Genomic DNA, 25,581 nt, shown 5'->3' on the forward strand with positions numbered 1-25,581 from the left:
GCCGGGATTAGAACCGGTGCCCATATGGGATCCTGGCACATTTGAGGTGAGGACTTTGGCTACTAGGCTACTGTGCTGAGTCCTGTCATACCATTTTGTATAAGGAAGTTAAGCACCCACGGATTTTGAGGAAGAGATGGAGAGAGAGATCGTCTACCCACCAGTTCATTCCACAGCTGGTCACATCAGACAGAGCTGTGTTAATTTGAAGCTGGGAGCCAGGAGCTTCTACCAAATCTCTCATGTAAGAAGAGGGGCCCCAGGACTTGGGCCATCCTCTGCTGCCCCTTCAGACCACCTGCAGGGAGCTGGATCTAAGTGCAGTAGCTAGGACTTGAACCAGCGCTACACAGGATGCCTGCACCGTAAGAGGATTAGCTTGCTATGACCCCATCAGCTTCGATAACCATTTTTCTGAAGATGACATATATGTATGTGTATGCTTACTCTGTCTTGTTCCCCGCCCCAATTCTTTTTTAGGCTTCTCTACAGTTTAGCCTTTAATGCCAGGTTTTTGAGACATCTTTGGTATCTAATATCTTCCATGACAACACGGATGATCACAGGGTATGTGTCGCTCACTTAATAAATTGAACTTGTAAGTATTGGAAACAGCACAAGTATTTTTAAGTAATATTCAGCTTGTATCAAGTTAGAAGAAAAATCTAGATGACTTCATTTGAAAAAATAGTACTTAATTTTATACTTCTTTGTATTTGTTATCCAGAGTATGGAATAATCTGAAGGTAAGTTTATTTTTGAAATCCTAGTTATTTTTTTAAAAGTAGATGTATAATTTTTTTCCTCTATAAATTTAATATGGGAAAATTTGGGAGCAAATTAAAGATGTTATAAACTTTATGAAGTGCATTTGGAGCCACGATATGGCCTTTTTTTTATAAAATTAAGTGCTGGATTGCTTCTTTTTAAAAAAAGCATTATAGAGGTTGGTTTCTAAAATTTTATTCAAATATTTCCATTTTTGCATTTAAGAATTATGAAACTGAACATTTAATATACATAGTGCAGTTGAGCATAAGTAGAAATTTAACATTTAAAAACTCTTCATAATACACTGATTTATTCCATTGACAATGATGTTGAATTTTCCCTCTGTTAGAAATCTATGCTAATCATTATCCTGTAATAAAGAAAGGATGAAGTATATAACTCAGATATTTGGAGCTGGAAACTTAAAATTCAGCTGTGTATCATTAACTTTACTAATACCAGCAGGCATCATTACTGACCCTTTACTATAAGCTGGCTTTTTCCTGTGTAGGAAATGCACATCTCCGTTACAGGGGAATGTATGGAGTGAAGAGGTTGGAAGAAAAACTTCTTGGTGGGTGGAGTTGGGTGTCCAGAACTTAAATAGATGCTCGTCTTTAATTGGATCAGTAACGTGTTGGTGCTAGAAAATCTTGTGTTGGGATTTCTGGGTTTTGAGCTTTTTGGTCATCAGCATCACGCTTTAGTGCCTTGTGCGCTGCCCATGTATGAATGAAACGTGTTCAGAGCTTCCATACGGTGCTCGCTTCGGCATCACATATACAGAGCTTCCATACGGTGCTGTTCTTAGAAAAGCTGAATGTCCATTTATGATTAGCATTGCTTTGAATACCTCCATATTTTTTCACTTAATGACTGTTGGGTGGGTATTAGGGAATTTTTATGATGCTACCATGAATGGTGAAACGCATGAAGGTGAAATAATCAATTTTGTATTAGCAGTTAGCAACGTAAGTGGATTGTTGAGGACAACTGGAATAACTTAATGTTTAGAACCATTCTTTTTCTATGCTTTCATTTTCAAAAGAATATGAGTAGATATGTTTTGTTTTGCCTGTGCATTTCAAGTGCTCTGACTGTTCCAGATTCGGTGTTCATGAGTGACTGATTTGTTTAGGGCAAAAGGAGATTGGAGATCTTTAGGACAGGAAATTATCATTTACTTGTAAGTGTCTGAGCTTAGCAACGGAGATAATAGATGTAGTTCTGCCCGATAATTATTTATTTGTTTATAGCATTTATCTTAGTGCGGAAATGGAGTCATGGTGTGTGAAACAAGAATGGGATATTGTTAATTACACTAAAATATTAATATTTGATAGGTTGGTAAAAACATTCTATAAAAGCAATTTGGGAATTTAAATTGTTTGATAGTATAATAAAATCCCTCATGAAACTTAGAATACATTAATACATTCCTAACCTGCAGATTTTCAGTTAATGAATATAGTATCTCAGAAATGTACATGAACTTCAAAATGTTTATGTACAAAATAAACCTGTCTATGGCCAGCTGGTGACGTTGCAGGCTCATCCTCTGCCTAGCAGTGACATCTCATGTACAGCACTGCTTTGCTTTCTGTCTAGTTCCCTACTGATGGACCAGGAAGGCAGTGGAGGTGGCCCAGATCCTTTGACCCCTGCACCTGTGTGGGCTCCCGGCTTCCGCCTGGGCCAGCGGCGTCTCTTGTGGTTACTTGGGGAATGAACTAGCAGCTGGAAAATCACTGCCCCTTTCTCTGTGTCGCAGCTGCGGCGTCCCCCAGCACAGCTGACCTTTCTTGTCAGTCCCATTTTTCTGTCATTGAAGCAAAAGTAATTTATTCCTTTTGTTTATGTCACAGGGTTGTAGGGGTGGCAACCTTTTTTTCTGCCATAATCCATTTGAATATTTATAATAGCATTTGTGAGCCATACAAAGTTACCAACTTAAAGAGCTAGCCTGCTGTAGATTTATTGAATTTCAGCTCCCACTTGTGACTGTTTTGACAGGGCCAGTTCAAGTGATTTTACCGGTCTGATGAAGCCCACAGGGCAAATGTTCCCCAGTTTCAAGAGAACCAGTTGATTTTGATTTATTGCCTTAATCTTCTTAGAAACTAAAGTAAGAGCTTTGTGCATGACTGGCGAGATGATGATGATAATTTTAAATACCAGTATTGTTGGTAGGGTCGTAGATGAACTGTTGTTCCTCACTTTCAGGAAGTGCTTGGCTCAGTGTTTAGTTGTAAGGGTGCTGAAAACTACTAGGTGCTGTTTCTCCATTGTTGGCCAGTAGTGGATGGCCAGTAGTGGGCATGTGGTGACTGGGTCTGGGAGTGGCTGAGAGCTTCTGCTCTCGCAGGACAGGCTGGCAAATAGATCGCTGCTGTGCAGTTAAGGTAGCACTTCTGTCTTCTACCTGCCGTCTTGGCTTTGGCAATGAGGGCAGTTGTATTTTGTCTCTTTATCTGTTTCTACTGTGTTTATTTTTGGGTGAATGGCTTTGTTCATTAATTCAAGAAGTCTTCCAGCGTGGTGCGGGATGGAAGTGTGGCAGCTACAATACAGATCAGGCATTTTGGACACATCTGGACCTCTGTTAGCTCAGTGCGCCATTGGTTCTATGAAACGGGAGAGAAAGGGAGAAAACTATAGTCATTGGTGGCTGAAAGAGACAACAACGTTCCCTGCAGACTGCTCCATCTTAGCGCTGTGTGAGTGGTCACTTCACTCCCAGGAAGAGGAGCTGTAGCCAGAGCAGCAGGTGCAGAACCAAAGGCTGAGGCTAGAGAGGGCGTTGTGTTCCTGAAGGTTCTTCCCTGACTTTAGTGTTGGACTACTTGAATGTCAGTAGCTATGTACATTTTCCATGAGATCAGAATGTCTTACCTTGTTAAAAATGTGAAGTAGAGGAGACTGTGGATAGTTTTATTTATAAAAATAAAGTCTGTTTCTTGAATAGTGGCATTACTTAACCTAAGCCTGCTTTTAGGATTCCAACCTTGGGACTGCTGGCTTACTCTCCATAACTGTATTTGTCGCATTAATATAAGTGAAAGGCAAATTAGTGAAAGCAGTGGATGGATATGCCATTTGCCTTTAATATTTGTTTACTAACCTGTATTGTCATAGTCTGTCTTTTCTCTGAGTAGTTGATTTATATAAATGTTACTTTTTTGTTGTTTATATTTAGTGTCATTTCTTAATTAGTTCATATGTTAAAACCACTTAAAGTAACTTTCTTTTTTTCCTTTTCCCTAACTCAAGGTCTATGGTACCATTACTTCAAGTGATATCAAGGGGTTCTCCAATGTCTTTTGAAGATTCTAGTCGAATCATCCCACTGTTTTACCTTTTTAGCTCTTTGTTTAGTCATTCACTAATTTCTATTCATGATAATGAATTCTTCGGTGATCCCATAGAAGGTGAGAATTTTGAGCAATCAATTCATTGCTGGCCCTGTGGCCTATTGGTTTTTGTTTTTGTTTTTTTTTTTAAAGATTTATTCATTTTATTACAAAGTCAGATATACACAGAGGAGGAGAGACAGAGAGGAAGATCTTCCGTGCGATGATTCACTCCCCAAGTGAGCCGCAACGGGCCGATGCGCTCCAATCCGAAGCTGGGAACCTGGAACCTCTTCCTGGTCTCCCACGTGGGTGCAGTGTCCCAATGCATTGGGCCGTCCTCCACTGCTTTCCCAGGCCACAAGCAGGGAGCTGGATGGGAAGTGGAGCAGCCGGGATTAGAACCGGCGCCCATATGGGATCCCGGGGCTTTCAAGGCGAGGACTTTAGCCGCTAGGCCACGCCGCTGGGCCTGGCCTGTTGGTTTTTATATGTCATAGAAAGTTTTTATGTCTGTGAAGCCTTTAATGTGTGTTGCGAAATGAAAAAGCGTGTATGTGTTACAAAATTGGCTTTTGTAATTCAGTTGTAGGTCACAGACAATCGTCAATGATGCCTTTTACTTTAGAAGAGCTGATCGTGCTGTCTCGCTGCCTTCGGGATGCATGCTTGGGGATCATCAAGCTGGCGTATCCGGAAACAAAGCCAGAAGTGCGGGAAGAATACATTACAGCATTTCAAAGTATTGGAGTTACTACCAGTTCTGAGATGCAACAGTGTATTCAGATGGAGCAAAAGCGATGGATTCAGTTATTTAAGGTATAAAGGTTATCTAATTTATTCCTACTGAGTTTGAATTATATACAAATTTGGTTTGGTTTGACTCATTTCAGGAGAGTGAAAATACAGGATTTGTTTTAGATATTTATTTTTAAATCTTTTTAGTTAAGAAAAGTGTTTATGTTTGTATCTGTTACATTTTGTAGCATTAGTTATGTATTATTATATATATAGATCTTTCGTAAATTACCTTAAAAACTTTTTGTGACAGTATGAGGAATAAATTAGAAAATTAAAAAAAAATTTTTTTTTCCACAAAGCGTCTCTTTATTAACTAAAGTTGAATAATCATTTAATTTTAAGTGTTAGTTGTGTGTTAATTATTTCGAAATATTTTTATTTTTAGCCATGTAGTAAGAAATGTTAGGAATCACCATGAGTGGAATGTTGAAAGAAAACCACCACTAAAAAATCTAACTACTGGAGCAGAATAACAGCAAAAAAAAGGATGCTTGACTTCCCATGAAATTTCTGCAGCAAACACTTCCAGTCAGCTAAAACTGCTCATTAAAGCAGTGAGAGCAAAAGAAATGCATTTTCCAAATTGAGTGCTAGATTTACAGTCCGTTTAACACCAGCGACCCTCACACACTCATGTTCAGTTCGAGCCATCAGCTGCCCCTTAGGTCTTCTATCACTGCTTTTGTCAAGCTATCTATTTAATTGAAAGAAGTTAATTGAATGAAAATGATCAACTAAGCTTGTATTAATATTGCTAATGGAACTTTCTTCTTGGCCATGTTTGGAGAAAGATGTCAAGCTAGACTTTAGGAAAGGCCCATTAATGCTTGCACTTAACCTGATGGGCTAATTAAGGAATGCTTATTCATCCTACAAGCCCAGAGAGTCTCTCTGCAGCCCATTCTGCCTGGTTTTACAACGCATTTCACTTACGAGCATGAGCATTAGCAGCACTGAGAGGAACTGATAATGTTTTGATTGCACTGAATACAGTACTAATGTAGCACTGAATTTATAATTTGTGCAGATTGATGTAATATGTTTGCACAATTTATTTTAATTACCCATCTCTATATTCCTAAGTAAACTTAGAAGGTCATACGTTGAGCCCTTAATAGATCCATTCTTTAAGACTGACATTTTTGCAACTTTTCCAAGGTAAAAACAAGTTATTTTGCCCATGTGAATTTGTAATTCTTATGTAAGCCTTTCCTGGATGTGGGTATTATGGTAGCATATGTGTGTTCCTTTTAATATTTAATTAAACTCTGACATCTTTGTTAATAAAGTTTTCCATTAAGTCAGATAGCGGGTTTTGTGTACAGTATGAGATAATTCCATTGTTTTATAGCACCTATTGGAGGTTTCATAATTTTCATATGACAGTCTTATCTTTTGGACATAACAACCTCTTAATTTAATAATGCCGTATCTGATATTTGCCAAGGTGGGTGTTTAGCACAGCAGTTAAGCTGCTGCTTGGGTTGAGAGCATCTCATATTGGAGTACTTTAGTTCACGGCCCAGCTCAGCGGTTCTGTTCTATTCTGTAAATGTGCACCCTGGGGTGGGGGGGCAAGTGATGACTCGGGCCGCTGGGCCGGTGCCCACACTCGCAGGCGACCTGGGTGGTGACCTGCACTTCTGCTTGCCCTGGCTGAGCCTTGTGTGCTGCAGCTTTGAGAGTGAGCCAACAGATGGCAGACATCTCTCACTCTCCCTCTCTTTCTCTCTCTAATAAAATCTATTTTAGAAAAAAAAAATTTTAACTTCAGCCCCATTTTGCTTTACTTAACATCAAATAAAAGTCTTGCAGTTGATTTTTTTCTTAAATCCCAGTATGAGTCATTGTTACTTTAATTAATGAAACTCTTAAGAATTAAATGAAAATCCGATTTTTTTGTATACATGATTCTTCCAGGTTTTTAGATGTTATTTCAGAGATTTTATTGGTTTTCAAATAGAATTATTTGAAGGTACATTTTTGAAAGCACCCTGTCACATCCCCAGACCATACTACCTGTTATTGGAATTGAGCCCCAGGCCAATAAAAAGTCAGGACTTAACCTTGAGAATAGCTGTTATTAGAAATAATAAGAATGTATACCTGCCTGGTTATTGTGTTCTGACAATGTGCTGAGATCTTTGCATATGAATTCATTTAATCGGAATGATTTGGGATGGAAGACATTGTAATGATGAGGACATGTACCTAGCACTAACATAGAATCTCATTTCCATTTTTTATGAATTACTATGCCAAATTTGAAGAATTAAGGTATTGTCAACCAAAGAAGGTAAAAGCAGTTTGCCAATTATTTTCTACCTTCTGTTAATTTTGACAGAATTGCAAATGATGAGACCTGACTCCTTCAACACCAGCCGTTTTCCTTTTTCAGTCTTATGATGGTCTTCCCGAGCCAATTTGTGTGAGAGGCTCTATTGGCTGGTCACAGACCTAGAATTTTAAGTGCATAGAGCCATCTTTCTTTGTCACCATAAGAATTGAGGTCAGTTTCTAAGCCCTGCATTGACACTACTAAAACAGTTTGTGCATTTGTCAAATTTGTAAACTCCTCTTGAAGTGTAATTTATAGCTAGAATTGCTTTAGCTCTATGAGGAGATAGGAGATCTTATTTTGGAATGTGTTTGCAGCTACTAAACAGCAGTTACCTCAGAGGATAGTGTTAGCGAAAGAAGGAGGAAGGCTCCTGGGCCTTCCTGATCTGTCATCTCCATATGTGTGTGTGGAGAGATCTACAAGTGAGTTTATTCACTTGGGGTTGCTTTCTATTTGATGAAAATCATTAAAACAGTAGTAGTGCCCTAATTGTTATCCTAGCATAAAATCAATAACTGCCTCTGTAAAACCAAAAGGTAGAAATGAGTATATGCATATCTTGTTCTTAGAAATCTGGAGTGTTTGATTTTATCTTTAGTAGTCTGATTTTCCTTTTTGACTACTTGTTAGAGTGGGTAACCTGAGATACAGTCGTCTTTCATAGTGTACTTGATTTAATAACTAATAATCAGTTTTTTAAAAAGCTGTTTTCAGATCTCGTGGAGAAGTTTTTTTTACTAATATAGCTCTGTCTTGTAAAGCTATTGTAAAGTGCTCAGAGTGTTACTGTCTCCCTGACCAAACGTAAGTCATGCAGATACATGTTTGTAACGTCCTGAGACATCAACCAAAGATCCTTTCTCATTCTTTTTCCATGGATGTACAAAATTTCTGGCAGCCCTGTATGCCAGATTTTGCATTTCATGAAAGAAACATTTGTGTTTTTATTGTATGTTAGATGGTTAATTCGGGTTTATAAAGGGAGCTATTAAAAATTGAGATTTTGTAATCTTGATTTTCTAGTGCATAGTTTGGAAATGCAACAAATAACACAAATTTTTGTTATTCCTGTGGTGATCCAAGTTATATTTTGTTTAATTAGGGTAGTATGCACACAAGCCTGGGTGACACTTTCCAAAAAAATCTCCACACAGGGACAGGCATTGTGGTACAACCAGGTCAGCTTCCCTTTTCAGCACTAGCAGCCTGTGTGACTTCACCGGCTCTAGTTGTGACTGCTCTGCTGCCAATCCAGCTTCCTGCTTAAGTCCCTGCAGAAGCAACAGAAGAAGGCCTGGTACATGGTCTTGCCACTCATGTGGGAGACCAGAATGAAGGTACTGGCTTCTGTTTTCAGACTGGACCAGGCCTGGCTGTTCGCACTATTTGGGGAGTAGACCAGCAGGTGGAAGATAACTCACTCTCTCTTTTTCTCTTTCTGTCACTTTGCCTTTCAAATAAATAAGTAAATCCTTACAGAAAAAGAAAAACATCATCACAGTCTTACTTAAGCATGATTGAAGTGTATAAAAAAAATCCTGGTTTAAAATAGTGGATTTACAATTTGGCTTATCTTCGTTTACTACCAAATACATTTCCATGTAAAAATTGACTTTTTAAAATGGTTCTATTTCATATACTGAGCCATATATTATAAAATTTATAAGTAATTAGTGATGCTGCAGCAGTCATTAAGTGCCTAAGTAGGATTTTAAGGGCCTACCACCAGTCAGAATAGAACAATAGCTTATTGACACATAAATGATAAAAGACCAAGCTGTGATAATGTAGCTGAATTGTTTTTGGAGATTTATTTTATTATTATTACAGAGGAGGAGAGACAGAAAGGAAGAACTGTCCACTGATTCACTCCCCGAGTGGTCACAATGGCTGGAGCTGAGCTGATCCAAAACCGGGATCCAGGAGCCTCTTCTGGGTCTCCCACACGGGTGCAGGGTCTCAAGGCTTTGGGCCGTCCTTGACTGCTTTCCCAGGCCACAAAATATACAGAGAGAAATATCCTGTGCCCCTGGTTCACTCCCCAAATGCCCGTATGAGCAGAACTGAGCCAATCCGAAGCCAGGAGCCAGGAGCCTCTCCCGGGTCTTGCACATGGGAGCAGAGTGCCAAAGCTTTGGGCTGACTTTTACTGCTTTTCCAGGCCACAAGCAGGGAGCTGGAAGGGAAGTGGAGCTGCCGGGGTACAAACCGGTGCTCAGATGAGATCCTGGCAGATGCAAGGCAAAGATTTAGCCACTAGGCTGTCGTGTCAGACTTTGTAGCTGAAATTTGTAGGCCAGACATTTGAGGTTTTCTTTAAATACTAATAATAATTTAAAAAAATTTGTTTACTTTAAAGTCCTAGTGTCAGAAAGAGAGAGAGCAAAATCTTTGATCTGGTTCACTCCACAAAAGGCTCCAACAGTCATTATTGGGACAGGGAAAAACCAGGAAGCCAGAACCGCTTCTAGATCTGCCCCCTTGTTACAGGGGCCGAGGTTTGTGGCACTGTTTACCCAGATGCATTGGTAGGGAACTGCATTGGAAGTGCAGTGGTGGGACTGTGCCACTACAACAGCTCCTGTTGTAGAAAACTTTACTGAGAGCAGACTAATTTATAAAATTATGATTGGTAGTAGATATGAGTCCAGTGGCAAATATTAGAAAAGTAATCAAATTATTTTTCTGTTTGGAAGTGAGAGGAATGTCTAAGATGCTTCGCTTTTTCTGTCAGCACCCTTGATGTGATATTTCTTAGAAAATTGTGAAATGCTGTGCTAGCTTTAGAAATCGTTTTAGAGCATTGCAGTACTCTGCGTTGCGTTCGTGGTAACTGAGATGAGCTGATACGTTGCTAAATTTGTGTTTCGAAACTTAGCCGCCACCTGCCTTATAATTTTCTTTATTTCTTTGAGAAGCAAAGAGATGGGGAGATAGAGCCAGTTCACTTCCCGTTTCCTGGAATAGCAAGGCTAAACCAGCAAGAAGCCAGGAGCGGGATTCATCCCAGCTCTCTCCTGTCGTGGCAGGGAGCAGCTGCTGAGCTGTCACCTGCTGCCTTACAGGATCTGCTTGGGAGTTGGAGCCACAGATTAAATCCAGACTCTTATTGCTTCCCGCATCTTAACTAGTGCCCCTCCCTCGTCATTAAAAGAAAATCATCCGGTATACTCAGTTATATTAGTTTTTCCTCTGTTTGTTGACAGATAATAGCTTTATACTTGCAGCACTTTCTTATGAAGGCAGAAGAAAATCTTTCTCTGTCAACTCTTGGGAGCCTCTGTGGCCAGGTCTGGTTTCCTGAGGCTTGTTTCTCTGGAGTGTTCAGGTGACGGGGTGTCCCCTGTTCCGTTGGCGTGCGCTCCTCTGACAGCTGCTCAGGGCTGTTGCTTGCTTTTTGACCTGGTCATTTCTGAACTTCTTTGTGTAACACACACCTTGTCTTTTTTTCAGGTGATCACAAATCTAGTGAAAATGTTAAAGTCCAGAGACACAAGAAGAAGTTTTTGTCCTCCAAACCACTGGCTGTCTGAACAGGAAGATATTAAAGCAGATAAGGTGTTACTGAAATTCCTCGTCAATGTCTTTGTTTAGAATTTTTTTCCATCTTTTAAGTTATAGGGTGATTAAGCCCTTTAAAGTTGTTTAATTCATTTGAACCAAGTATTAATGCCATGTTATTGAATTAAATTGTGTGTTAATTTTATTAATCTTAAACTTTAAAATATATTGAAACCTTATGATTCTTTGTTACTGCTGAGAAATCTTTACTGGTTTTAAAAAATAAGTATGTATTCAATTCTTATGGCTTATGTTTGATTTTCTAAAGCAGCAGAGAAAGTTTGGATATCACTGATTTCTGCATCCAAACCAGATTCTGTGAATACCACATTGGAAAATTTGAAGAACATTCCCAATGGATTTGAGATGTTATTTTTATTTTTCAGAGAAAGCCGTTGCTGCACTATTTCAGAATGCTGGGGTGGAAGGCAGGGAGTGGGGAGAATTAGAGGAAGCATTTATGGAAAAGGAAGAACAGTTACCTAAACAATTTTGTGTCCTCATGAGGTAGTTCATCGTTAAATGAAGATGTTGCTTCTAGTTCTGCCCATTGACGAGGGCTAAAGACAGTGGTGGATCCAGCAGGTGCACCGCTCCAAGGCCTAAGGCTCCAAGGCCAAGAGTAGAAGGGGCTCGGATACGGCAGCTGGTTCCCAGCCCGGGCCAGGCCCTGCAGCCTGGCGTGAGGCACTCCTGTCGCATAGACTAAGATGTACTGCTCCAGAAACAGGTTAGGCTCTGGGCCTTGACTAAGACTAATGCTGGAACATGCATCGCTGCATCTTCTTATTCGTGGAAGTTTTGCTGAAGAAAAAAGTGGCAGCTGAACGTTAATAAAATATAATTATACTTGGGTACAGCTTGCTTAAGAGCAAAAGATAAGGGATATGAGCTAGTAGCATTACAAAAAGCCTTAAATGGAAAAATCCTGTCCTAAACCTTAAAGAGGACAGTCGGCGTAAGAGAGAAAGGCTTGAAAGGGGCATGGGAGATTGCCAGGTCATTATTCATAAATATCAGACTGATTCTGATTGAAGTTAACCAGGGATAAATGGTGCTGGAAAAGGGAAAGAAAGTATTGAATCCAGGCTGCTGTTCCCACAGGTCACCCAGCTCTACGTGCCGGCCTCCAGGCACGTGTGGCGGTTTCGGCGCATGGGCAGGATCGGCCCGCTGCAATCCACCCTGGAGGGTGAGTTCTCGGGAGCTGGCCTCTCCCCTGCCCTTGTGTCCCTGTCACTTTGCCTTCTCCCAAGTGTCTGAATGGAATCCTGAGGTATATATAGTCTTCCGAGTCTGGCGTCCTTTCAGTAAGCACTGTGTATCTAAGGTATGTGAGGCTACAGGAACACAGTCGCATCCTTTTCGTTGTTCAACAACAACATTTTCTTTACAACATTTTCTTGAACAACAATTTTTCTTTAGTCTCTGATGATTATAAATATAGCCACTATACTCACGGTAAAGATTTTTATGTTAACTTTTGAAAATTTTCACTTGGATTAATATCTGAGAGTAGGAATCCTGAATGATACAGCAACTATCTGTTACGCACTGTGCAAAACTGCAGAAGTATTTTTCATAGTGGAGGTTCCATTTTTCATTCAGGCCAGCAATGCGTGAGATTTTTAGTTCATCTATATCCCACCTGAGCACTTGATATTGTAATTTTTAAAAAATGTTTCAGCCATTACAAATTGCACAGTGATGTCTTTTTGTGTTTTAATTTCTATTTCCCAACTGACAATGTTATCTTTTAATGTGCTTGATGTTTTGTGAAAATTGTCCTTATGAGATTACTGTTGGTTTTAGTAAAAATTAGGACATCTGGCTTTAGATTCTTATATCAGATTGCTTAATGTTTATGCATACTTAATTGATCTGTTAAATAAAAGTTGCTGTTTTCTTACAGGTAGGTAGAGAATAAAATTTGTGTGAATGAGCACAGACTTTGGTATTTAAATCTAAATCAAGATATTTAGTGTTTTCCTTCTTTTTAAAATGTCTATTTTGGAGCCAGCATGGTAGCCTAGCATCTGAAGTCCTTGCCTTGCACGTGCCAGGATCTCATATGGGTGCCGGTTCTAATCCCGGCAGCTCTACTTCCCATCCAGCTCCCTGCTTGTGCCCTGGGAAAGCATTCGAGGACGGCCCCAAAAACGCTTTGAGACCATTCACCCGCATGGAAGAGGCTTCTGGCTCCTGACTTCAGATTGGTGCAGCTCCGGCCTATCTCTGCTCGTTGTTGCGGCTACTTAGGGAGTGAATCAGCAGACAGAAGATATTTCTCTCTATAAATCTGACTTTCCAATAAAAATAAATCTTTTTTTTAAAATGATATATTATTCCCACTTCCTATTAATTTTTTAAAAGATCTTTTTATTTATTTGAAAGGCAAAGTAACAGAAGGAGAAGCAGAGGCAGAGAGGACCCATTTCTGATTTACTCCCCAGATGGCTATAACATCCAGGGCTGAACCATGCTTAGACCAAGAGCTAGGAGCTTCATCGGGGTCTCCCACCTGGGACTGGGCCCACCTCCTGCTGCTTTTCCTAGGGCATTAGCAGTGGAGCAGCTGGGATCCGATCTGATACCCATATAAAATTGAACCTTCCAGAATATATTTTGAGGTTATAAGCAAAGTTTATATTAGAAGGATTCAAAGCTGAATGGGCTTTTGAAAGGTTAAGAAGGTTCCTTGGTGCTATGCACTTATAAAGCTATAAGGACTGCCTCCCTTGGGTGCAGTTGCAGTTAGAGATGTTGGAAGCTACTTGATTCTAACTTGTAGTATGGTTAGAAGTCAGGACTACTCACTGAGTACATCTGAGTGATAAGTATGTGGTACAGTTCAGAACACTTCAACAAAGTTTTTGTATGTTCTGGTCTTCACTGGTGTACAGAGCATAAAATCAACCATAATGAAAGTTAATAAATGAACTGATGAGATTTCTAAAAATTGTTCCTCTTCCTTGACATGAGCTTGAAAAGGCTGAGTATTTACTGTATAGCCACGCCCAGCTCTGTGCTGGGGAAGGATGGAGCACCTATTCATTAATCCTGACCTTAGGAACTGGCAATGGAAATGGGAAGAAAAGGACAAATGAACTAATTATGTTTTCTAATGCACTCTAGTGGGTTTGGAGTCCCCACCACTGTCTGTGTCTGAGGAAAGACAGCTTGCCATCCTGACAGAACTGCCGTTTGTGGTTCCGTTTGAGGAACGGGTGAAGGTATGTCGTTGGTGACTTGATTGGTTAAATGAGTGTATGTTAACATCAGGTATCATTTTGGTTTGGAAAGTCAGCCAAACAAAAATAGTCCCTAAAATTAGTGAGTGTCCTCTCTGTTCCAGTTTCTGTTTCACTTATTAGGTGTGGAAGTTAACAACAGTTATAGAAACCCTAGAAGGTACCTCTTTAAACAAGCAATGTGGTTTTTCTTATCTGCAACTGATTGAAAGGCATTTTACGTTGCAGATTTCCTAAAGTACAGATGTACTCTTTCTCTAATAAATTCTACATTGTTAGGAAAGTGAAATTTTTGAGTAAAGATGCTTCTGTAAAATCAGAGTTGTATCACAAGCACTACATAGATACATACTTTACAAATATATGCATGAATGGCTGGCTGTCTTAATTCCATGCTTGATGATTTTCGCAAATGTATAAAACTGTTTATAATTTCATGCTTTCCATTTTGGTTCAAGATGTTTAATTTGTGTTTAAGATACATTTGACAGATTTCTGAAAATTACTGGATTATGTTCTTGAATTATTTTTTCAAAAAGTATATTTAAAGGGTATTTTCACACATACTAAGGATTAAAGGATTGTCTTTTTTGTTTGTTTTGTTTTAAAGATAAATACAGAGATAGACTTAGAATATTCCCATCCTGTCACTCTTCAAAGACCATTGTGTCAGGAACTGCAGCCAAGAGCCTAGGACTCATTCTAGGGCTACCACATGGGTAGAGTTGACCCAACTCGTTGAGTCGTTAGCTCTGCCTCCCAGCGTCTGCATTGCCAGGAAGCTGGAGTTGGTAGCTGTGGTAGGAACTGGGCCATGGAGCTTTGTAATAGGGTGCAGACCTGTGCCTAGGCCATTGCCTGTGTCCAGAGTTGCCTGCAGCTGTTGATCCTTCACTAGGAACTTCCCGCATACACACAGTATTGCTTAATGCCTAAGCTCCCTCTGCTGGTTCATTTTATCATCCTGCAGATGGTCACACTGGCATTTGTATGCACATTTCACAAAGGTATTCTGCCTTGTAACCTCTACTAAGTTTTGTTCATTTTTTTGTTTACGAATTTGTAAATGAGGTATATTATAGCATAGGAATTTTGAAATCTTACAATAGTAATAGCATTAGAAATACTAAAGTATTAGTCTATGGAACTGTACCATAAAATTAAAAATAAAATAGAAATGTAAAAGAAATACTTAAATATTATACATGTATTTATAGATATTTGATATATGGGCTCAATATTTCAAATGTAGCTAAGATGCTTCTTAGGGTACCCAAATCCTGTATTAGAATGATTCCTGGCTTCCCTCCAGTTGCCTGCCCATGTAAACCATAGAGGCCATAGGTGACAAGACCCAGATGGAGTGTCCACCTCTTGGCTTTGGCCTGTCCTGGCCCGTCTATGCTGTTGAAGGCACATGTGAACCCTATGCTGTGAGCCAGCAAATAAAGAAATCTGGCTCTCTATATATCTTTCTGTCTCTTTGCTTTTCAAAGAAATAAAAATAAGTGAAAATAATTTCAGGCAATTATTTCTGAAATTAGGGAATTTGTTTAGCTCCTTTTCCTTTTAGTTATCTTTACAGCAAAAGTCTTATTTCTGATCAGCCCACAACTTCCCTTGTTTGTTAGATCTTTCAAAGATTAATTTATGCAGATAAGCAAGAAGTTCAAGGAGATGGTCCATTTCTGGATGGAATTAATGTCACAATCAGAAGAAATTACATTTATGAAGATGCTTATGACAAACTTTCCCCAGAAAATGGTATGTATATGATGGAAGGGAGGGAAGTACGGGAATTGTTGTAAAAGATGACAATTTAAAAAAATGGTGTCCACTATCTTGTTGTCTAGTGACTTGGTATTTCATTCTATCCTATGTTACTAATTTATTTATTAAGGAGATATGGATTCCCTCTGCTGATTCACTCCCCAAATACCCCCAGTGGTCCAGAGCTAGACAAGGTTGAATCACCATATGGGATCCCAGGGCTTTCAAGGCGAGGACTTTAGCTGCTAGGCCACGGCGCCGGGCCCTCTAGTTTTCACATAAGTAGACAAATTAACAATAAAAAATATGGAATGTAAAGAACTACCATCAACACTTTTAGAATTATAGGCAGCTAACTCTAAGTCATATAGGCAGACAAAGGGGACAACATGGAGAAGAGTTTAATTTCTTGCCTTTAAAAGAAAAATCAGAATTTAAAAAAAGGTTTCCTTGTAATAATTCCATTTTAGAAACATGATTTAATAATACTTAAACAAATGTTCAGGGCCCGGCGGCGTGGCCTAGCGGCTAAAGTCCTCGCCTTGAAAGCCCCGGGATCCCATATGGGCTCCGGTTCTAATCCCGGCAGCTCCACTTCCCATCCAGCTCCCTGCTTGTGGCCTGGGAAAGCAGTTGAGGACGTCCCAATGCATTGGGACACTGCAACCACGTGGGAGACCTGGAAGAGGTTCCTGGTTCCTGGCTTCGGATTGGCGCGCACCGGCCTTTGCGGCTCACTTGGGGAGTGAATCATCGGACGGAAGATCTTCCTCTCTGTCTCTCCTTCTCTCTGTATATCTGACTTTGTGATAAAATAAATAAATCTTTAAACAAAAAAAAAGAAAACTAGAGTAATAGAGAGGGAGGGACACCCAGAGTGTAATCCACTCTCTGGTTCATTCCCCAAATGGCCCCAGCAGCCAGGAGCCAGGGATTCCAGCCTGGTCTCCCATGTGATTGGTGCCCCAAATGCTTGGGGTCATCTGCCAATGCCTTTGCAGACACATTAGCAGGGAGCTGGATCAGAAACAGAATAGCCAGGACTTGAACTGGTGTTCTAGGGCCTGTTGTGATGGCTCAGTTGGTTAAATGTTTGCCTTGTAAGCACTGGGATCCCATACTGGTGCCAGTTTGTGTCCTGGCTGCTCGCTTCCCATCCAGGTCCCTGCTATTGACCTGAGAATTTGGGACATTGCACACACATGGGAGACCAAGAGGAAGATTCCAGATCCCGGCTTCAGATCACCTCAGCTCTGGCTGTTGAACGCACATGGGGAGTAAACCAGCACATGGATAATATTTCTCTGTCTTTCCTTCTCTTTGTAAATCTGCCTTTCCAATTATATATATATATATATATATATTTTTTTTTTTTTTTTTTTTTTTCCTTTATATATATAAAAAAGGGGAAAAAAGGACTGGTTTTCTGATAGGATGCCAGCATATTGAGTATCGGTCTAACCATTGTCCAGCAATGACAGAGTTTATATTTTTATGTAAGTTTATATTCATATCAATATCAATTATAAGCCTAAATTATATGTGCTAAAATAATTGCTATTTCAATGTAAGTTTATAAAAATCTATTATACTAGTAGTAATACTAGTAAAATAATCATGTAAGTTGCATAGCATTTGGGCATCAGTGCCGTGTTCTGTTAATGCATGACAGTCGCTATTAAGATGTTTTGATATTATTAACTTACTGTTAATTTTAACTTCAGAGTATCGTTTTCATTATACTACATCAAATGCTTAAATAGCACCTCATTTGAAATAAAAGCTCCTGTCACATCTTTGATTGATGGTAGGCTGTCACATGAGAAAGAACAGTTGCTTTACTTCTGGGGGACCAATTCCGTTTTCATCCTGGAAAACAATCACTAGTTCCTAATGATTTTTATTGCTTAGCTAAAGAGCCAATTCTGTCATAATGCGGAAACAGTTGAGGAAAGCTGATATTAGCTGTACCCTCTAAAGCCAATATAATGAACTGAGACATTTAACATAATTTAATTGCCGTATCCATTTACTGGTTTGCTCCCCAGAGGCTCATTAAATCTGAGCTGGGTCGGAGCAAAGTTAAGAACTCAGAACTTCTCTGGGTCTGTCTTGTGGGTGGCAGGAACACAAGCACTTGAGCCAGTTCTGCTGCCTGCCAGGCTGTGTCTTACAGAAGCTGGCATCTGAAGTCAGGTCAGGGAGTGAATGCAGGCACTGTGTTGTGGCATCTTAATCGCTGCACCAAACACCCTCAGGTGGACTCTACCATTGTCAAATAAGACCAACTAAAAATGGAGACTCCTGTCTTACTGTTTATCTAATCGGGACTACAGGTGAACTTACTTGTGAAAAAATAAAAAAAAAAACAATTTGTACATTCTTCTCAGTTATGTAAACATCATCAAGAATTAAATACAAAAAAAATTAGTTTTCTCTTTAGACGTCCTGTAGTACCTCAATCAATTCTTAAGGTTCTTGTGTTTTATTGTTTTGTAAGTAGATTTTCTCGGTATCTGTCTTAGGAGAATATGCGGTCCTTGCAGCCTGAATAGAATCATAGAATTATTTTCCCTTTGTTCAGTGCACATACCTGGTATTACAGATGTTTGGAGAATTTGTTATTGTATCTGTAGTTTTGGGGAATAAACGTATGATGGAACAATGAATTTTAGAGATTGATGGTAGTCTTTAAAGAAGGGTGGGAATGTTACACGTTGGAGGGCTTGTAGGCGCTCTAGGACCTGAGTGTGTTGGTGGAAGAGGAGTTGACTGGGCTGGGGAGCAGAGGGGGCACGGCAGAAGAGATGTGTTTCTTGCGTGAATCTTCACTGAGCTTCCTTTGGTTGCTAGAAAATATGAGCTCTTTAAGAGGAAATAAGAATATTGCCCTACATATGTGATTCTAAATCCACTTTAAAATTTTTTAAATTTTTTTTTTTTTTTAAGGACCTTTTTCAATTAACACATTCAGAATTTCCTAATCTACTGGTTAAAATTTTAAAATAGGGCCTTGGCGTGATAGCCTAATGGCTAAAGTCTGCCTGCCATGTGCTGGCATCACATAAGGGCACTGGTTCTAATCCCGGAGACCCTGCTTCCCATCCAGCTCCCTGACTGTGGTCTGGGAAAGCAGTCGAGGATGACTCAAAAAAACCCTTGGGACCCTGCACCTGTGTGGGAGACCTGGAAGAGGCTCCAGGCTCCTGGCTTCGGATTGGCTCAGCTCTGGCCTTTGGGGCCGCTTGGGGAGTGAACCATTGGATAGAAGATCTTCCTCTCTCTCTCCTCCTCCTCTCTGTATATCTGCCCTTCCAATTAAAAAAAAAAAAGATTTTAAAATAACTCGCAGGGCCAATGCTGTGGCACAGTGCTTGTGCCATTGTGTCTCTTGGCACAGTGTCAGTTGAGTCCCTCCTCTGCTGTTGAGCCAGCTTCCTGCTGGCCTGCTGAGGAGAGACCAGGCTTCAGCCCAGGCTGTTGCAGCCTTTTGGGGAGTGAGTCAGCAAATGGGGGGAAAACCCTCTCTGTTGATCTCTGTCTGGGTCACTCTGCCTTCCTAGTAGATAGTTTGCAAGTGATGTGCATTGTTTACGTTGATTCCATGAGGATAACTTGGCATAGCAGGGCACGCCTTTGTTCGTGTTGGCAGTATAGAGATGGCTCCGTCTGGTCTCATCAGCAAGGGACTAGGTTGTTTTGGCAATCAGAAGCTCGGGTGATAGCTTCCAGTAGGTTGATTTGTGCGAAGATGTTATAAATGGCTTTCACTATAGCTTCGAAGCTGTGACTTGTACATAGGAATAATCAGAAAAATGTGGTTTTGTTTCTAGAGGTCATTGGGCCCTGCATGTGCCCCAGGTCAGGTCCGTGTGGGTGCCGGCAGCTCCTAGGGCTGCGGCAGGCGGGCAGGGTAAAGGCTTCTCCGAACTGGCCATCTGCTCCTCACGGCCCTCCCTTGCCTGCCCTCCCCTGCAGTCTTTCCTCCTGCAGGACACCTGTGGAGCGACCTGTTCTGATCCAGCACGCGTTGTTACTGACTATTATTTAGGGATTATACCGTGAAGCCTGTGTTGAAGACCTGTTGTATTCATTGCTAACAAGTTGAGGCGCTTGCTGTCTGTTTAGGGATATCTGTTAGCTGAGCAGCTTGGTAATTTTAATCTTTGCAGCAAATCATATAACCATTAATTAATTCCCCCCACCTTCTCTGCTTTTCAGCAGTATAGCTTTCGAAAGGTCGTATAGGTTCTGGAGCACTGATTTTCCCTAAAATTTTTATATCTTCCCCCTCAAAGTGGCTTTATAATGCTAACTTCACCGGCTTCTAGTGATTTTTTTTTTATAATACATTCTAATTCCAGCCCCTTTCTCTGCTAATGTTTTAGTCTGTCATAGTCTTTAGAATATGGGTAATAACCTTACTTTTTCCCAGTCTTTTTCTCCTGTCTTTATTTTTAGTACATCCATGTTTATATATACCATACTTTGGGAAGTGTCTTGGTCAATCGTTATTTCTTTTTAATATTGCGTCTTTGAGTCATGTTTTAAAATGTCCTTAATATTCCTCTTACTCCCCTTGTCTAAAATTCTTGTAATTACTGGTTTTTCTTGCTGCTTTAATTAAACATCTTTTTTTGCCTTTTCACTTGAACAGAACCTGATTTGAAAAAGCGCATTCGTGTGCATTTACTCAATGCCCATGGCCTGGATGAAGCTGGAATTGATGGTGGTGGTATTTTCAGAGAATTTTTAAATGAACTACTGAAATCAGGCTTTAACCCCAACCAGGGATTCTTTAAGACTACTAATGAAGGACTGCTGTACCCCAACCCGGCTGCACAGATGCTCGTGGGAGATTCTTTCGCCAGACATTACTACTTCCTAGGCCGAATGCTCGGAAAGGTAAAGGGGTCTTTACATCACATAGCTCTCAGTCTAGACTGCTAACATTTTGTTTCTTTATGGTTGATTACTTTTCATATACCTTATAACTACATTTCATCATTATGTGTTACATGTACCAAGAATTATTTATCCAGTATAGACCGACCAAGGAAACATGCTGTATACCAGTTATGCAGTAGTTATCTGGTAGCATAGATATCTGTAACTGTACGTATTACTGAGCTACTCACAGTTGATCTTATTGATAATTAGTAACTTAGGGTAAACTTTGTATTTAATGGTGAAATGTTTGGAGTGTTCCCAGCCATTCAAATTTGGAACATTAGTAAGGGTGCTGATGATAACACTGGCACCTCAGAGCTGTCTTCCACCCTGTGGGTGTGTTTTGGGGATCAAAGGTAGCCTGTTATGCCTTTCCAGGTCAGATCTAGTCAAAAAAGTATTGTTATTTTTATTATCTGTTGTTTGTGGGATTGTGCTGCTTGTTCTACTCTATTAACTTCTTTGAAAATTCATTAAATATGATGTTAGTAAGATGTAATACTAGAAAATGTAGGTAATGATTATTATATTAAGATCAGGAATTGAAATTTGACCTCAGCTTTTTCAGAATGGCAGGAAAACATCTGTGTTGTTCCCATGGACCATTAGAGATGAATGATTCTTGGTTTTCCTTTGATTGCTTCAATGCACTAAGGATAATTATGTGATGGAGTGGTGCATTTGAGAATAAGTACAAGGATTCCCTCAGTATTCATACTCATACTGCCAGAATGAAATAGCTAAAGCAATTTTAAACACCAAAAATAAAGCTGGAGGTAACAAAATACTACATTTGCTACTGCAGGGCAGTTGTAATTAAAACAGCCTGGTACTGGCACTAAAATAAGTCTAATGATCAATGAAACAAAACAAAAATTCCAGAAATGAAACTACAGATTTGTAGCCACTACTTTTTGGCAGATGACCTGAAATCAATCCAAGGAAAATGAGCAGTGTCTTAAACCAACAGTGCTCAGGGAAAATGGAACAGTGTGTGCAAAAATATGAAACAAGATCTCTACACTATACGTTATAGAAAAATTACTCAAAATGGATCAAAATCCGGATCTAATACAGGCAAAAACTTAGAAAAGATTCCAGAAGTAGGGCAGTTGAGACAGAGTGATCACACCAAGGTAAGGAGCTCTTTTTTCAAATGATGAAACACAAAACATCCACATGAAACGTGAACATCTGAAAACATGCTCGGTATCACAAGGCATCAGAGAAGCCTAAGTGAAACCATGGTGGTGCTTCACTTCAGCTGATAAGATGACTGTGCTCTGAAAACACATCAAAGAACATATCCTGCAGAGGATGTAGGGGAAAGGTACCCTAATCCACTGCTGGAAGGAATAGAAACCAGTGCAGCCATTATGCAAGACAGTAAGGAAATCCTCAGAGCTCTTGAAATAGATCTTCGGTGTGACTCAGCCATCCCTCTCCTGGGACTTTAGCCAGATAAAAGGAAATCAGCAAGTGAAAACCCATGTTTATTGCAGCTCAATTTACAGTAGCTAAGGTGAAATTAACCCAGATTCCCATGAATGGGTGACTGGCTATAGGAAATACAGTATGTATATACTATGGAATACAACTCAGTCATAGAAAGAATAAAATCCTGTCCTTCGTGACAAAATGGATTTTACTGAAAAATATATACTTGGCACAATAAGCCAGTCTCGGACAAATACCATGCTCTCAGGGCATGTAGCAGCAAATATAGAACACACCAAATGTATAGGATGAAATATTCACTTTGGTTATGATTGTCATGTTTAGTCTGTATTTATACTCCATTGGTATTCTTTTTACTTGTTGAATATTATGATCAGTGGTAAATAAAGTCTGTGAAAATAGCATAGGTTAACATATTTATGCAAATGATGCTGGAGATAGGGAAAGGAGAAGGGGGTATTGGTAGGAAGGAGAGCGGGGAAAGGTGGTCTTGGTTACACCTATGGAGTGCATAAATCTGTGCTACACACTAATTTTAAACATGGGAAAGAAGACCGCCAGTCATGTGATAATATGTGACTAAGGCAAACCTTGACTTGATTATTTTATAGTCAGGATAATCACATGCTTAGGTTAGGACTTAAACTTATTGTTGGAAAGAAAGTTTTCTTTGACAGATAAAAGAAACCGTGTAGTGTATTAACTGACTTCTTTGATTTTCATGTTTCATCCATGTTTTAGCGTGTATCTGAACTTTATTCCTTTTATGGCTGAATAGTACTCCATTGTGGGGATAGATTGCCTTTTGATTACCCATTCCTCCGATGATTGAATTGCTTCTGTTTATGGGTTTTAACAATAATGCTGCTATGGACATTTCTATACATCTTTTCTATAGACAAAGTTTTTCATTTTCACCCAGAAGTGAGTTTTGGGGCATAGGATAATTCTGTGTCAAAATGTCTGCAACTGTTTACAACCCCAGCAGCAGTGCCTGAGGGATCCATAACTCTACATCTTTGCAAACAGTACAAGTCCATTGCCTGTTTTTTTAATTTCATTTTTTGTCATATTATTTGTTCCTTTATGCTGAATTAAAATCCCTTAGCAACTAATGACTTGTGTACATTTTCATGTCCTCTGGTTGGCCTTCACTTTCTTGGTGTTCTCTAAATTCTAACCTGTCTCTAGCCTTCCGCCAGGGCAGCATGGTGCCTGCAGCTTTGTGGTGGGGGGTAGGCTTGGTGGTGTGTATGTGTGTTCATTGACAGTTAATGGTAGTAGAACCTGAAACCTAATGAAAGGAGACATGGTGGAAAGAAATTAGTCTATTGTGGATAAAAAAAAAAAAGTATTTATTTTTATTCTCTTATATTCATGTCTGTGAGATGCATTTTATAGGCCAAATTAATATTCATTTGTTGAGATTCTTAATATCACTACTTTGATAATATAGATCTTTAGTATTCTACAAGTTTAGTAATGGTTCCAACTTGACCTCATGGCTATATACACTGTAACAGTTTGTATTATTAGATTCACTTTAAAAATTTCAAACATTTATTTTAAACAGAACATTTTCTCACTGTAAGGAATATCGTTCCCAGCTCAGAGCTATGTGCTGTTTTTGGTGTCTGTGCTCATAGTAAATGACATCTCTCTCCTTGCTGAGTGTCACACAGACTTCTGACTGATTTAAAATCTTTAAATGATGCCCCATGGTTCTTTCTGTTTGGTCGAAAAACCTTCTAAGCTGATAATAACAAAAAATAACAAAAGTGATAGTAAGCCATTTGATTGCTAACTTAACTGAAATACTCCAAGTGTTCTCACTTAAGTCGAGATTAGAAGATTGTGTTAATTTTATTCTTGTTGAATCTTACTAAAATATTGTGTGTGAAATATACATATTTTTTCTAAATGTGTAAATCATCCATTCTCAGTATCAACATGTAAGTTAGTTGAGGATAAGCTGACCTCACCCTCTGCTTGTGATTAAAATTTTTACAAATATCATGTCTCATTGTGTAGTGGTAGATTCAGGAGGGCCAGAAGATAACGGATTGCAATTATTCTACCCAGAAAAGTCCTCTAGGAAGGCAAATATTTTGCCCCAAAATGAATTTTATGTAAATCACCTCTTAATAAAGCCTTTTAATATTATGAAGTTTAGACAGACTTTATTAGTTAATTTATTTCCATAAATTAAAACTGATATACTTTTTGCATGGAAATTCCCAAGGTGCTGAAAGTTTGTGAAACATCTGATTATAAATGGTTAAACTTTGTACCAACATACTAAAAATTGTCCATACCTAAGTCCATGTCATAGTATAGCATTAATAGTGTAGTACCTGAACATTGAATCTTTAAGGGAAAATTGTGTATTGATTGATAATGGTATTTATTGGGTCATAATGTATTTAAATTTTCCCTAATGCATATGTTGGTGATTGTTTACTGCGATAAAGTGCAAAGAGGTCTTCAAGAGTGATCCTACCTAGGAAGAATTACCTCATGTCACTGGTCACTCCTCAATTAGAAGCTCCATTAGCAGATGATTCCTGCTCCTGGTGTGGGTCTTGATTGCATTTTATTGCCTGTAAATCAGGCTCCAAGCAGGGAATAAATAAACAGCTCAAGGATGTGGTAATGTCAACCTGAACTTTTTGTTTTTATAGATAGAAGCACCTAGGTCCATTTAAGTCAATTAAGTTCAGAGTATTTATTGAAGCAAATCCTTTATCATATTTGAATTCTATCTGAAAATGGTTTCCTTTTTTCCTTACTTCACAATATTGATTTAATTGGTGCAGAATGTCTGTAAATCAGTGTTTGCTAATATCTTGGCCATATATTTCAAAATTTTAATTAGCAGATTGTGTAGCTTCAGCATGGTTTATAGTTTTGTATTTCAGTTTGCTGTTAATGTATCATAAAGTGTAATACTGGCAGTTAACGGTTTACCTTGATGTTTTCAAAAGTTAAAAAATACATATATCCTTTTTTTTTTTTTCCTCATCTAAATTTTTTTTTTTATTTATTATTTCAGTAATTACATTGTATTATGTGACACAATTACATAGATACTTGGGTTCTCCCCACCCCTCCCCAAACCTTCCCACCATGGTGGATTCCTCCACCTTGTTGCATAATCACAACTCAAGTTCAGTTGAGATTCCCCCATTGCAAGCGTATACCAAACATAGAGTCCAGCATCTTATTGTCCAGTCAAGTTCAACGGCTTCTTAGGTATACCCTCTCTGGTCTGAAGACAGAGCCAGCAGAGTATCATCCCAGTCAATTGAAAGCTCCAACATACCATCAG

At 39.2% G+C, this 25,581-nt stretch overlaps 1 protein-coding gene across 1 annotated transcript in view; it reads left to right on the plus strand.

Annotated features, from left to right (window-relative positions):
* Positions 1-25,581, plus strand: part of UBE3C (ubiquitin protein ligase E3C) — a 103,689-nt gene that overhangs the window by 45,448 nt on the left and 32,660 nt on the right. The window contains exons 11-18 of the mRNA XM_058660652.1: positions 481-567; positions 4,042-4,199; positions 4,708-4,940; positions 10,717-10,821; positions 11,929-12,016; positions 13,960-14,057; positions 15,707-15,839; positions 20,503-20,750. Of these exons, the coding sequence (XP_058516635.1) occupies positions 481-567; positions 4,042-4,199; positions 4,708-4,940; positions 10,717-10,821; positions 11,929-12,016; positions 13,960-14,057; positions 15,707-15,839; positions 20,503-20,750 (1,150 nt within the window). The remainder of the gene's footprint in view (positions 1-480; positions 568-4,041; positions 4,200-4,707; positions 4,941-10,716; positions 10,822-11,928; positions 12,017-13,959; positions 14,058-15,706; positions 15,840-20,502; positions 20,751-25,581) is intronic.

This window comes from Ochotona princeps, chromosome 2 (genome assembly GCF_030435755.1).
Source record: "Ochotona princeps isolate mOchPri1 chromosome 2, mOchPri1.hap1, whole genome shotgun sequence".
NCBI classification, from domain to species: Eukaryota; Metazoa; Chordata; class Mammalia; order Lagomorpha; family Ochotonidae; genus Ochotona; species Ochotona princeps.